General features: G+C 38.4%; 1 protein-coding gene across 3 annotated transcripts in view; it reads right to left on the bottom strand.

The window, feature by feature from the left end:
• EPHA6 (EPH receptor A6) overlaps nucleotides 1–15,633 on the bottom strand; it is a 362,638-nt gene that overhangs the window by 4,187 nt on the left and 342,818 nt on the right. For all 3 annotated transcript variants that reach the window (XM_030945817.1, XM_030945801.1, XM_030945809.1), the window contains 2 exons: nucleotides 7,445–7,594; nucleotides 2,073–2,266 (listed from right to left, as the gene is read on the bottom strand). In XM_030945817.1, coding sequence (XP_030801677.1) covers nucleotides 2,073–2,266; nucleotides 7,445–7,594 — 344 coding nt within the window. The remainder of the gene's footprint in view (nucleotides 1–2,072; nucleotides 2,267–7,444; nucleotides 7,595–15,633) is intronic.

Genomic DNA, 15,633 nt, shown 5'->3' on the forward strand with positions numbered 1-15,633 from the left:
TAACACACTGAGGAATAGGCCGCTCCCGCTGCACTTCTTTTTGCTCCCCAGAATGTTTCATTATAATAATTTTTTGATACAGTATTCAATGTAGAGGACAATGAAAATTTAGCAGAAGATGCAATTTAAGAAATTAAACCACCATGAGATGATTTTACATTTACGTACAACCACCCCACCCCAGATGGCTCCTCATTGTGATACCATTATGCTACAGGAACACTTTGATTACAGTACTCAAAAGCTAAAACTCACCCTAAAAGAAGCCAAAAGAATAAAATGTCATATCTTTGCTTTTACATAGAATTACATAGAGGAGCAAATAAAATGGAAGGAGCTAATTTAGTCACATTTCTTTTTGAGCTCTCTCCCCTAATATTATCACAACTGAAACAGAAAGATGGAAAAAGATTGTAATTTTGGGGCACTGATTACCAGTCTTCTGTTGTGTGCCACATTTGGAGGGCTCACAACTTCCACTTGCTTTATGCATTTTATGTAGAGAAATTGTATGAACAAAATGCAGAAAATGCACACTGCTGTTTGTAAAAGCTTTATAATAGTCTTTAGGAGAAAGACACAATTTATTGTAAATGAAAATTTAGAGAGCAAAAGCCAGCCAACATTTACTGATAGAACATGACTTCATGCAGGAAGCAACACAGCCTCATATCTTAATGAACCAAGTTTCACCCACACATACTCAAATACAGTAAGTACAGTGATTTTCATTCATCAAAATGATAGAGGGAGAAGCTGAAGGACAGGAGAACACAGTGAAAGTACAAACCGTAATTAAAGACCTACCATGGTCCCTTCCCATCTGAATTACTCTATGATTCTATAGAAGGTTACCCAACAACTGCGTCAAGCATTCTCAAATGAATGGGAAAAAACTTTCACAAGCAGGTGAAGTCAGTCATAGTTCAATAAAGCATAAGTATTTTAAACCCTAAGTTATGATTTAAATAAAAAGAGATAAAAATACATTACTCTGATGCTAAATAAAGTGATCCAGGTACAAATAGCAAGTCATATATATATATATATATATATATATATGCATATATATATATATATGCATACACAAATAGATGTTGCTAACTCTAGGGCATGGATGTTTAATCCCACAAGTCTCCCTAGTCTGTGTTGATGAAATGGCTGCAGCCTTCACTCCAGGTTTTCCTACCAACTTCTCCATTCAGCCTTTCCCACAGCAAGTACCAGCCCCAGTTTTGCCTTGTTGCTCAGCCCTTCTCAAAGACATTTAAAGGTTCTCAGCAAGCCCCACTCAGGGCTTGAGAACCCTTTCAAAGCCCACGGGGTCTCCATGAAAGCATCTTTATCTTAAGGTGACTCTCAGTGACTGAAGAGAGTAAGGCCACCTGGACCTTTGCTGATTTCAGCTGATATATGCAGGGACAGCTTGGATCAATAAGCCTACAAATACTGACAAATTCTTCCACTGCAGCCTTGCTTATCCTGTGGGTGCATTCATTTCTGAAATATTATTAGTGAAAAAAACCCAAACCCTGGGCAACACTATCAAGAATTTGTTGTGGGATAGTAACAGCATATTCTCTTATTTGGTCACTGCTGCCATTCTGCTGCAGAAAATAAAGATTTGGCAAGCTAAGACACAGCTACTTTCTGCAGGATATTATTCCAAGGCAGTTCACAAATTGCTTGAGCACTGTCAGATGGAGAGACAGGCTGCTGAATGGAGAAAAAAAATTACAAAGAGAAAACAAGCATGTAGGAAAAACACACACACACACACAAAGAACAAAGAGATTCACAAAGATTAAGGATAGATAGTGCACAAACAGAACTCAGACAAAAATAATAATAAAAAAGCCTAATATAATCTGCATGGCTTGAGAAAAAATCTTCCTTGTACGACAGTGTATTAACAATAAAGCAAACCTTAAAAGGGGCTTAAAATTACTTGAACCTGCATGACTTTATGAACTCAGAACTTTGTGGCTCTCCCACCCCTACTTAATGCCCTAAACCCATAATGATAGCCTCTATGTGTTATGAAAAATCAGAATGTAACAAAAGGATCTTACACAAGGACATCCTCCACCAGGGTGTGAAGGGTGCTGGGGTTGCGGATCAGCTTGTCCAGGAAGCTGACGATGTCACTGAATTTGGGACGGTGGTTCCTCTCCTTCTGCCAGCAGTGAAGCATGAGCTGGTGAAGAGAAGCTGGGCAGCCCATGGGAGCTGGAAGCCTGTAGCCCTCTTCAATGGACAGTATAACCTACAGAAATACAGAAATCTGTATGGTTACCAGGCATTAAATGCTGACAGCACAGTGTGACACTGACAATTAGAAACCAGGGATGATAAATTATCCATGGCACAGCCACCCTCACTTCATGCATTGCTGGGGCTTCAGTTGGGGAATCAAGACTGGCAGGGGTGTGACCAGAGGAGACAGGAAATATTTTGTAGGCATATAAAACACAGTAGGAACTTTTTTAGGGTCACTGGTCATCCTCTTCAAACAGCTAAGAAAGCAGGAGGGGAATAAAGAATTCACCAATACCACCATCATTTTTCACTTCAGGGGCCCACAAACTTACCTGGCCACTGCATCTTTCCATACTCTAATATTTGCATGCTGACACAGTGTTTGTGTGTAGCAACACCCCAATACAATCAAGCACCACAAATACACATTGTGGCACCAGATTTACTTGGTATTCACATGTTTCTGCTGATCCTTAGAGTGTGATTAATTCTGACAATGTCCCCCACACCAAGTTACAGCAATGTTATTTTGCAGTCTCCCTCAGAAACCTGGATGTCTGAGATATTTGTGACTAAACAAAAGTTAATAAAATGATGCTATTACCCTAAAGTGAGTGAGACCTTCAGATTCAGCAGATACAGAAAGTGTGTTTGGTAAAATTCAGAAAGAAGCCTATCTGCTGCCACAGGTAAATCACAGGTATGAAAATCATGTAAATCACATGTTGATCCAAGTCGAGGGAAAGCTTATTTTTAGTAACATGGGTAGCAAAAAACATTGATTGAAAAGAAGAGTAGCAGCCTGGCTTGATAGGAGTTAGCAAAACTAGCTAAATTCCATGGAAAGCTTCATGGATTCATAACAGCTTACATGGATTCATCCTATGTAACGTTTAAAAAACACAAGGGAAGGTCAGGAGGTTCTGCAATGAGTGGTGGTAGCAGTGGGGATGATGTTACAAATTACACAGTCAGGATTGTTTTTGTATAAAAAGGAATGCAAAACTAGTCAGTGGCTGATCAAAAATGAAGCTAGGAAAAAGACCAGCCTTACCACACGTGCATAACCCTCCCACATAAAAATCCAGCCAATGCTAAATTTTTTCTAATGTAGAAATGATTTCACACAGTATTTATAACCACACAGTGCACTTAGGAGGAACATACCTGCTGCACTGATACCCACTGAGCTGCAAGGAGACATTCATCATTTTCACACAGATGTATGTACATGCTGCAGACGTATTAATGCAGCTGGAAGGGGTTACATTAAACTGTTTACAGCAAATCAATGTTTTACAGCACCAGCTCTGCCTTCAATATATTCAATCTTATTATCCTGGAATATGTCCCCGTTCTCTATTTGAATTCTGAATTAATGCTGGCTCTGCTCAGCAATGCCTAATGCTTATGCTGCAAGCATTATGTAAATAAAATAAGAGTAAGGAAGCCACGTTAGGACCTGAGCTCCCCTTGATGGCATGGCAGGAAATGGAATGAGCCTTTTGTAGCTGCTCACAGCTGCTTGTCTGTTTTATAAACACAGGAGACCTGGTCCTGTAATGCACATGCTGCTGTTACAGGAAAAAATGCCACCATCCCATTGCCAGGGAAATATTTCCTTCAGAACCTTGCCTCCCAGTGATAAAAATGCCCCCATGGACTCAGGATGGGCAAAACTCAATCACATGCATGGAATTTTATTCACATTTGTTTTTCCATTTATTATTAATGTATCTCAAGCAGTTTGTCAGAAGTAGGTTCATGAAACACAGAGAGGGGCAGAGCTTAGTTGGCACTGGCCATCCTTAGCAGCCCAGAAATGCAGATACAGAATCTTTTTACATTTAACTGTGCCTGTTGCAAATGTGGAATATATGAAATGTATTTTGTTTTTAAGGCAACAGGAAAGCTGCTCTACTTTTCAGAGATATAAGCATTTGCTCAACACAACAATAGAGGGCTGATGAGGTTTTGCTGAAGTAATTTATTCAGGGAAAACCCAAAAGCAACCATAATTTTCCAGATATATTTTCTCTGCCACACTTTATTTTAACATATCTCTGAAAATGAAGTCACAGTGCATTTTGTTTCCTCTCTTGTTCAAAAGGAACATTTCAGTATGAAGAGAAATGCCAGCTGGTACTGGGATAATTACAATTTCTCATTAATACCAGCACATTTAAAAAATAAACTGGAAATATTGCCTCATTAGTATCCCTTGTGAGGCAAGTATTATTTTTAGATTCTAAGAAGCAAGAGTAAAGATGTGATAAGTGCCTAATATTGCAATGGGAATCAAATCTCAAAGGAAGAATTAGAGCATTTTAGTTCCTTATTTATTTATATATTTATTTTAGCTCTTGCTCTACCATGCATAGCACCCATCTCTGTTCAGAGAAATCAGATATCAATGTACCTAAAAGGGAAGAAGTACTAAGTTTTTCTTAGTAAAAGAAAATTGTATATTATAAAACATGTAAAGATTTTGCATGTTAACTCCCCTCAAATGCCTTTTCCCCTTGTCAGTTTAAGGCTGACAATGCACCACATCAATCATGAAATCTGTATCTACAGGAAGGGCACAGCAAGAGCTTGTTTGATGTTAGACATAGCTGTGAAGTTTGAATATTAACAGAGTTAATCTTACATATTGGTTATGATTGTCTGAGCAGTATTTTATTCTTCTGCTGTCTGAGCGGTATTCTATTCTTCTACTTCTACACAAAATTTATACATGTGCAATTTCAAATTAATTGGCAACTGGCAAAAATGCCATCTGAAAATGAAGCTGTAATCTTCCTGATAGTTTCATTATTAATAGTAACAGGGATTCTTGCTTTCAAAAGTTAACTGACAGCTTTTTTAATGAGACTGAGACAGAAGAGAGTCCAGAGGGACGTTGTCCCTGTGTCCTCCTGACATCTGAAAAATCTACCAGGAGGGAGAGGCAGCTGCTGCAGCCTCATGGTACAGAGCCAATCCCAGGCGCCTGCCAAGTGTTTTGATATCTCTGAGTTGAAAGAGCTATATTAGGATAAGTTGTTTTTTTTCAGTATTACAAGAAACTTTCAGGAGTGTAAGGAGTTTTATTCTGTTTGCTACAGTAGTTTCCTTGCATACCAATTACAACCCATTAAATATTCTTTTCATTTTTTTCCTTCTTTTTGAATACTGCAGCTCTGCAACATGCATTAATTTATATGGTGGCCTCTAACAGGTGTCCCAGTAGACTTCACTCACAGCTGTTCTACAAACCAAATGCATGGAATATAAATCTTCCTTCCCTCACATGAGCATTAGCAAGCCAGACTCTCAGCACAATCTGTTCATCAGTACACTAGTTTCCTTGGAAAGTTCAATATCTTGGCTAATGTTTATTAATTAAGCAATAAGACACGACAGACTGTGCAGCAGCCCTAATTAATGGACACCTCTGGTGCCTGCCACACATCTAAGAAGTGCATTAATCAGCACCAACACAGTTTGGAAGTGACTTACTACAATAATAAAATGGTTATTTACTTAAACAAGAGCAATTCCCAAACTTAGCAACATTTTTAAGCCTCTGCATTATGCAGAGGCTTAAATTTATTATATGTACAGTATTAATTTTATGAGAAGCATTTTGCAACTCAGTTTCCTTAAGTTCAGCTTCCAAATCCTTGCTGGGGAATATAAATAGAGGATGCTGGATTTGCAGAGGTGTTGAGTCATTCTGGATACCTGTGAGCAGCTGTAGTCTCTGAACACCAGACTGGGCTTATTTAGGTGGCACGTACCAGTTTAAAACTTCTCTCATCAGCTGTGTTCATCACTTACTTAGCCACGGTCTAAAGAAAAAGCGAGTTCATTTTCTAAAGCTGTATAATCAGAAAAGGACTTGGTAAGATGGATTGAGAAAAAAACCCCAAACCAGACCCAGTTCTGCGGAGTTTATACTTGGAAAACTTCTGGTGATCTACCAAAATCCACCCAATTCAAGAAATATTTTAATTGCTGTCTAGACAAGGGCTTTATTATGATCAAAACTCAGTAAGTGTCTTAATGGTAATGTCAGCAGACATTCTGATGTAGCAGAACCTCTGACTATACCCATGCAAGACTTTATTAACTGTTGTTTGCATCCTGTGTCTTTTATGAATCTGTTTAGTGCACATCCCTCTCTGTTGTTTTCCCTGCCATCTGTACAGTACCACTGACCTTTGAAAGTCCTATTATTGCTGCAAAATAAGCCCATGTGAATTCAGGGCAATTTCTTGTACTAAAAGAATGGTCAGTAAGAACAGTAAAATAAACTTTACATTATGTCTAATAACTTGAAACTTCCCAGTGACACCTGAAGTGACTAAATGTATGTAGAAGGTCACAGATGCTCACTGCTCACATTCTGGCACTGAAATCCTCTGGGTAGGAGAAAAGGAGTCCTTTGTGTTGGGAATTGCTGAACTGCAGGGAAAGCCCCCAGCAATTGGCATCAGTAGGGCCTGCAGCATCGTTTTGTATTAACAGACACTTTTATTTTGGATGTAGGAGTAATTAAACAATGCTATCTTCATGCTGTAGCTGATTAGCTAATATATTCTAAATGGAGAGGTTTGTGAAAATCTTTTTTTTTGTTTCTGACAGGTTTGCGTGCTTCTTTCCTTTTCTTCCTGAAACAGTGAAATTATTTTTTAAAATTAAAATCTCTCTCAGATCCTTATCCCCAAATGACCGATCAGCCTTAACAAGCAACCAGACTTGAACAGCTGAATAACTTAGCAACAATGTAAAAACAGCCATCTGGGAATGTCTTGTCAATTCTTCAGAACCAATGCAGGAATATTCCAGGCACATATATAAGAGAGGTTAAGGGGGCTTGGCTGATATTCCACATTTTGACACAGAGCTTGATGGCTGGTGTGAAGACTGAGTGTACCAGTTTGAGCTGTCACAGTGATCCATCAAACAAGGGAATTTGTGAAAACTTCAATTGTGGTAGAGAAAAAAACCCTACCATTTCCCCTTTCCTATATTTTTTTTCTAGAACAAGCTTTCAATTATACTAGAAGAAAATTTGTTCTTTTTTAAAACCGGGATTCTAGCCTAGAAAGAGAATGAGACAGCAAAGCAGGGCAGGGAGTGGCAATAACTTTTAAAGCACATTTGAAAAAGATGCAGATGAATTTTGGGCAGCACTCACATCCTGGTTGGACATCTCCCAGTAGGGCCTCTCTCCGTAGGACATCACCTCCCACATGACAATTCCGTAGCTCCAGGCGTCGCTGGCGGAGGAGAACTTGCGGTAAGCGATGGCTTCGGGAGCTGTCCACCTGATGGGGATCTTTCCACCCTGGAAACAGGATGAAAATTTGTCAAGGTGATTAGGATACAGAATAGCCCATGTTTTAAAAGTAAAGGAAAAAAAAAAAACTGGATTCTGTTATTCTACATTCTGACTTCCATCAGTTTGCTGTGTCAGTTTCCTGCAAGTGGAAAGGAAGAAATATGCCTGTTTTATGGAATTTGAAAAAAAAAATTTCATATGTAGTCTAATTCACCAATACCTGCACTTTGTGAAAATAACCCAGTTCAAAGAAAAGAAAGCATTTGAGATGATTAATGTTTGTTCAGTCATATAAATAACCAGAACATGCATTTTGATTGAAAACATCCCAAGCCTTAAATTCCTAGTTCATTGACATTTAAGCTTTTTCCCTGAGTGAAACAGAAACATCTATTGCAAAATGGAACACTGAAAGCTCTTAATAAAATTGTATAATCAGGAAAGAAACGATACGTGTTCTATATGCCTTCAAAGCACTACATTTGATTGTATCTTTTACTTTTTTGGGTGTCCTTTAAATATCCAGGAAGAAAACAAAGCAAGTATGCTTCTAAATAGCCATTTCCTTAGGATATTCAACAGTGTCATTCTGCAGCCTGCAACTTAAAATCCAAGCTCTCCCACCAAAAAAAGGAGAAAGAAATCAATCAACAAATCTAACTTACCGTTTATAAGACCACAGGATGCACAATTTTTCTCTGACATAAGTTCTTTACACCATTGAATCTTTTTTCTCATAAATAGTTTCTGTGTGAAAACTACTTTTCCATCTCAGAAAAAGAAAAAAAAAGGTATTTCCTCTCCAGATACATTGCTCGTTTCAAAAGTGTATTTTTTTTCAAGGGTGTACATTTATCATCATTCTCACTGAACCCTTTGGAGAGAGAAAAGCAGTATAGTGAAAGTGCCACTAGATGGTAGAAGGAGGCAGTCAGTAGAGCTGAGCTCACTCAGCAGTAGTCGCTTTCAACTAGCAGTAAAAGATTCTGCTCAGTATTATAACTGTATTTCTGACTGAAACAAATGAGGAAATGAACTGGAACATCCATTTGGCAATGAAGAGAGGCCACAGTTAAAAACAAGCATGTAAATCTCTGCTAATTTGCTTTGAATGTATGAAAAATTATCTGAGACTTGTTGAGGCCTGACTTTGGCTGGTTGAGAAGCTGTTTGTTCACCAATAAATTGTTCCAAATCCAGGCTCTGTGTTTGTGGGGATGTGCCACTCAGCCACGCTCTCCTTGCTGATGGAAAATGCATGGTTAACATTTATATTGTATGAAAGTGACCAAGATGTCCTTTGGACATTTTTACATCTTTTTGCAGCTGCTTTTTCAAAGCTTCTGCTTCCTCACATGTGGTAAATCACTTACTGATTTAAGGACTAATAAAGTATTTTTTGTATTTTTGCCCAAGTACCTCCACTATCTGCCTTTTATTTATCCATTATCCTGGTGGTCAGATCACTCATCTGGCACATCAGAGATGCAAAAGACTTTGTGCCTCACCTGCTGCCACCTGCCCTCACCAGCACCGCAGAGTGTGATGCTCTTGGTCCCCCTCCTGGTACAGCTGTTCCACTTAAGAACCAATTAAAAATGCTTTTTGGGAATGTGAATGAAGGAACAGGGGGAAAAAAGAGAGTTTAACAGGAAATTCTCCAAGGAAAGGCCAGGCTGATTTCTTGTCTCTTCTCCAGGAAATATTTATTTATACCTTCTAAAGAAATTGGGTAAGAGCACTTGGTGTTTGATGTCCCAGTCTGGTTTCAGTGGTCTTTTCATGGAATATGCAAGGCCAGGCTCCCTGAGGTAGTGGAAAAATCAGCTATTGAATGCCACAAATGTGCACCTTACACAAACCAAAAGGATGCATCTGAGAAACAGAGAGTTTTAGGATCTAACTGTAAAAGATACTCCAAAAATATCTCATCACACCTCAGAGTTACGGGCCTTGTCCTTTCTACTGGATTGGGTTTAGTTCTTTACTTATAAAAATTTTGTCACCAAACGTATGTAATTCCATTCTCAGAAAGATTCCTGTTTTGATTAGTTTTATTAATAATTTATTACTTTTTAATTTTAATGAAATTCTTATGTTAATAATTAAATATCTAGTTGTAGGTAAAAGACAAAATTATACATGTGAATCAAAGGCATTTGGATATTTACAGATTTTACTTTTAATCTATACATTAATATAGTATGGATAGCATAACAGGAAAATTATCTTTACACTGTATCCTTTTCTTAAATCTGATTTTGTATTCTCAAATTATACTCAAAAGAGAGGGCACATCTTGAGCAGTGTTTGCAGCTAGATTTGTGACTCCTGGCTAAATAAAAACGAGTTTTAAAGAATCTTATCAGACTCTATAACTACTTTCATGACACAGCTTCACTGACTGATCCCTTTTGGACTGAAACAGTAGCGGCTCATTGAGTGTGAAAATGAGAATGAAGAACAGAATCTTAACAAAATTCAAGGCAGTTCACATTCAAGGGCATAAGATGTGTTCAGGGTTGTAATGTAAAATAAAACACTTTTGTGCTGGCTCCTAAAACCTCTAAAATTTTTACAATGGATTCATCTTATGTATGAAATAGGTATATTCATGAAAATGTGAATTTCAATACTTAATTATGGTTGCAGAATATATTTGTATGAAAAAAAGTTGTTTTATTTATTTGAAAGGCATTCAAAAGGTGGAGATTGCAATATGAGTACCTTAAGGAACATGTATGACTGAACAGTAGTAATAGCTGCTCATGCATAATAAAAGAACACCTAAGGTTTAGAGTGGCTGAAAATATATTTCCTGTTTCTGATTAGAGTAATAAACAGTGTTACGATATTGGATATGCCTTTTTATATTTTAATCTAACTGGCGAAATAATAAATGTAATACTTACTGTTTCCACAACGCCTCACCTTCAAATTAAGATAATTGATAAATCATCGACATTTTGCTGCTATAGCAATGAGATCTCTCAGAGCTGCCTGTGTTAGAAAGCCCTTTTTGCTTTTAGGTTATTTTCTCTTTTTTTTTTGTTTTTGGGGAGGGGGTGGGGAGGAGGGGCAGAACGAGTGTTAGGAAACAAATTGTTTTTCTGCTTCATCTCATACATTAATAATGATATCAGCAATAACCTAATTTTGTTTTCACACAGTGAAATAACACTAACTCCACTGTTCAAATAATTAGAATTCAGCCTTTTTTCCCTGTATGCTGCCAGCTGAATAGTGCCTATCTCCTGATTTTTTTTGTGATTGTAATTTAATAAGCAATTTTACCACACAGCCTAAGAGTCCCCTTGGAATTATAATATTAGGTTCACATTGCTTAGCTTGTAGAACTGTTCAGAGATGAGCCCTTGAAATGAAATTTACCCCCTCAGCCACACCTACACATGCACTGGCTTTCCCTGTAGAACTGACAACAGCACAGTTTGCCACCCATTGAAAGGCAGGACTGGAACTCCTTGGTGCAGAACAACTCATTCTTTACCTCAGGCCATGCATGAGAGAGAGAGAGACAGTCTTCACCAAGTGCCATCTCTGAGCTCACACCACCAAAAAGTGCTTATGATGTCTTGTGTGGCCACAGCTGTGTTTTTGCTTTTTCCAATTTGATTTTTTTCCCTATTCTACACGTTAGACATCTCTTTAAAAGCAGGAGGCATTAGCAGTTCCTTTAATTAAAAATCTAACCATATTTCCAAACTCCAGCAGAACAATGTAGCTGGCAGGTACAGCCCATGATTCTACCAAAAAAAGGTGGGGATGCATCAGTAAGCTCAAAATGTGTGATGGGAAGAAACAAAGGAGGAAACTTTGTGATGTCAGAATTTCTGGCATGCCCTGGGAGCTGATTAAAGGGAGGAGTGGCAACTGAGAGCCTGAGGTGAAAAACTGAAGGCAAGGTGTGTGTGAGCAGCCAGCAGCAAACCCAGTGAGTGCATCAGGCTGACTGTGCCCCAGAGGTGTGAGAAATGCCTGTTTCTGTGGAAAAGCCCCTTCTGTATTTCCCTGGAATGACAGACACTTCAGAGGGACTGTCACACTGCTGGCTGCAGGTCTCCTAAATGCTGAGGGCCAAACCCATCAGATCCAGATGCACAGGCATCTAGAACTGTCTGATTCTGGGAGAAAAGGTGCTGAACTGGCACAAGAATTCCTGTGCTTCTGTCAGTTACTGCTCCTTCATGTGCAGTGTCACTGAATTGTGCAATCACTTTCCAAGACACAAGCAGAGTACCGGTCTTTACCTCAATGACAGAAACAGGGGGAAAAAAAGAACTTCAGAGTGAAGAGAGACACGAGTAATGAAAGAGACTAGTTTTAAATATTGGACATAATTCATCATTCTGTACAAAAACCTTCTGCCACTTCACTAGAGTGATGCTTTTATTTGATGCTCAAATTTTTCATGTGCAATGCTACAAGTAGTCAGAATTTAACATCCTCAAATCATAATTTAGAACTATTCAGTACTATCAACAGTCTTCTGTTGTGCCTATTGAAAAGTGTCTATTGAAATACCAGAGAAACTACATGGCAAGATAACAAAACTGCTCTGCAAAAGCATTTCAGAATTTGCGCTCATTATGCCAATTCCAGTTGGTTCTACCAGTCTCATTTCACTCAGAACTGAAATGAATAAACCCCCCTGATTTTCAAAAAGACTGAATTTGCTTTTAATCTCTGGGAAAATATTACTTTCTTTCAAATGTCCTGATTAACAATGCTGAAGTTAAATATGTGGAACTTGATTTCCCCCCTAAGTTAGCTATTCAAATTTTCAGAACAAGTTATTTATGGTTTTGAGAGTATGTTAATTTTAGTGGCTGTTAACCCCTACACTGCACATCTATTTGTGTCTTCCACAAGAGGGAAAGCTCCTGATGGATGGAAGGAATCAGCACTGAAGATACTGGCAGCATTACAGCAGACAAGATAGAATGCCTGTCCAGAGATCATCAGGAATACTTCACATTAACCAGCAGAGGTGAATCAGGGCGCTTCTCCAAAACACTCCACACCATCCTGTCATTTTGTCTTCCTGAAGGCCATGAGATGGATGAACTGAGTAGTGCTGCACACATATGCAAACCTCCAGCAAGGCTGACATATCCTACCCTGTCACCTTTTAGCTCTGACTTTGCTAAAATTCAAGGAATTATGAAATCAGAAACACTCTCTAATACAGTGGAGATTCTCATTAGCAGTGGCAGCAGCATTCATTTCCTTTGAAACCAAGCCCTTCAACAGCCCCTTGCCTGCTCTGAGGCACTGATCCTACCTTGGGCTGAGAGACAGTGAGAAGGCTGAGAAAAATGCATAGTTCTGACCCTCAAAATCCACATAAGTGAAATGGCAGAGACCATTTACATCTATCCTGCCTTCTTATTTTCTTGACAGGGCAGTTTAAGGAACATTATACAGTGACAAAGAACTCCCAAATACAAGTGGTTGATACCATTGCCTCTTGTCTGTGTAACTAACTGGATTATACATCTTTTCTTGTCAGACAGGATACCTTTATCTACAAGGTGCTCATTGAAAATAGATAGATTTTTTGCTAGAAATATTAATTTTAAAATATTTGTTAGGTTTGAAAATTAATTCCAGGCCAGGCAGGCTAGTGAGGGCTGGTGGTGCCCTCAGAGCCCCGGTGAGAACCAGTCAAGTATACAAAGACAAATAAACGTAAGTATTTTGTAAAACCTCTTTGAGACTGCTCTTGTGAAAGGTAATGAGGAGTCTCACACTGTTTTAGAGAGTGGGACTTCACATTTCTTTGGGATTAAGAATGCATTTTACAGTATTGTGTGCTTGGCTCTTGACCACAGAGAAACCCTTTCTTCTTCTAAAATTAAATATCGGGAGCATGTATCTCTACCAAACCCAGTTTAGAAACTACAGTGCTATTTGACAGTTAGGACAGGAAAAAATGTCATTTTTCCTTGAAACTAATATTTCTGGCAAAGATCTATCTCTTTTCAAGAGCATCAATTTCAAGCTATCTGCCAGCTGTGTCAGCACAGCTCACATTACAGCCGTAACCAATTTCTTGAGAGTTACTCCTCCAGAGTCCTTCAATCTGCACATCCAGCCCATCCTCTTTGCTTACACAAGGAGTCCTACCAAAGTCAATGGATAAGGTGAAAAGGATTTTTTTTTTTTGTTTTGAAGTGCTTATTTGAAGGATGCCTTACGTTGCACAACTCTGCAACAAAGGAATTTGCTATGTGGTCCATTCTTCCAGCAGAACTGAGTTACCAAACACAAATATTTCTCTAAACTCAACTAATTTAAGTTGAAAACAAAAAAGAACTTACCAGGCACTATCTTTTCTTAAAAGCATCAACGAAGGCTCCTCTCTGAAATTATGCCCCTGCCTTGCCCAGGGCTTCATGAAGTATTTATTATTGGATCAAAAATAAACCGTTACCATGCACTGCTTGAACACTGGATGTTATTATCCATCATTAACGATTTCACGGCTAGTGATTTCCACACTTGTATTGAGCTGACATGCACAGCAAACACTTCCCAAGTTTCAGGAATCAAGTGGCCTCTCTCTGCACTGCCATAATGCCCAGATAATTCATTCCTCTGCCCTGCCCCTGAACCCTGCCATAATTCCTTCTCTACCACACAATTTGAAGTGGCCAAGAAAAACTCAGAAGCATCCAGGAGCTCGGAAAGTGAGAACAAACTGAAATGGATCTAAATGTAAAATTAACACTATATAGGCTATAATACTGTCTCAAGTAAACATTTTAATATTCCATTCTGTGGGATGCTGTTCTAGAGATAATGTAGGGACCTAGATACCGAATTAACATACAGCTTGCTCTGGGGTACATGAGATCTTATTTACCTAGGGTTTCTTCATAATTTATTCTAGAAACAAGTTGGAAACACCACGAAAATTAGGCTTCTCTTCTGAGAGTTGCAGTGCCACAAATGGATGATGATCAGAATTATTATGAGGCTGAGCTGCTCTACAAGTATCACTGCTTTAGTTTTCATCCCATCTGCATCAAGAAGTGCAGAGGAGAATTAATAGATTAGTAACTGATGGATTACATTTTCTGCTCACATTTTTGTGAGGTCACTTCTCATTTTATCCTGAAAGAGTTGGCTGGTTATTTAAGTTTCAGTCAATTCATGGATAAGTAGCTGGGCAAAAGATGGGAAACAAACAGTCAGGAAGAAAAGGTCAGTTTTTAGAGTGGCACCCCCCAGAGATCAATGCTCATGTCCTGCTGGCAGTGTATGCAGAATCTATAATACAGGCTGAGCTGGGAACATCTAAAATTGTACTAGAAATCCAAAGGTATTCATGGCAGTAAAGATGATGAGGATTTACCAGAAAAATTTGCTGAAGAACCTTATGATGCTGAATTGAAAACTGATAAAATGTCACAAAATTCAGTGTTATAGTGATGCACATAGATTAAAATGCTCCTGAATTTACATAACAAAAAACACGATTGTAACTAGGGTGTCACAAGACAGATCTTGTAGTTACAGCACAGAATTGACTCTATAACAATATCAAGCCCCTGCTCAAAAGCAGAGTAAAGGGAAAAATGGAATGAAATTGTAAAAATAACCAGGAAAAGTAGGAAGTATAGCACTGCTGAAACCTAGGATATTCCTGCATATTGCTTACTGATCACAGTCTTGATCCCTCACTCCAAAAGGACACATTGAAACTAATAGAGTAGGTAATCAAAGGTATAGAATAAAAGAAAGTAAGAATGGTCTATAAAACCCTGAATATAACGGATGAGACAATAGATGGAGAAAATAGACCCAAAGTACATCAAACATAAGTGGCAAGCAGCAGATTAAAAACATTAACAAAACAATTTTTTAAAAAGACACATTGCTACAGGATTTGACAGACTCTAAAAATTCAAACCTTTTCAAAAGCTACTAGGTAAACTTACAGGAGAAATATTTGTGAAGGGTATTACAGACAAAGTCTTGCCTCTGATTTAAAGAAGTCTTTGAGCCACAGACTGCTGAAA

Source organism: Camarhynchus parvulus, chromosome 1 (genome assembly GCF_901933205.1).
Source record: "Camarhynchus parvulus chromosome 1, STF_HiC, whole genome shotgun sequence".
NCBI classification, from domain to species: domain Eukaryota; kingdom Metazoa; phylum Chordata; class Aves; order Passeriformes; family Thraupidae; genus Camarhynchus; species Camarhynchus parvulus.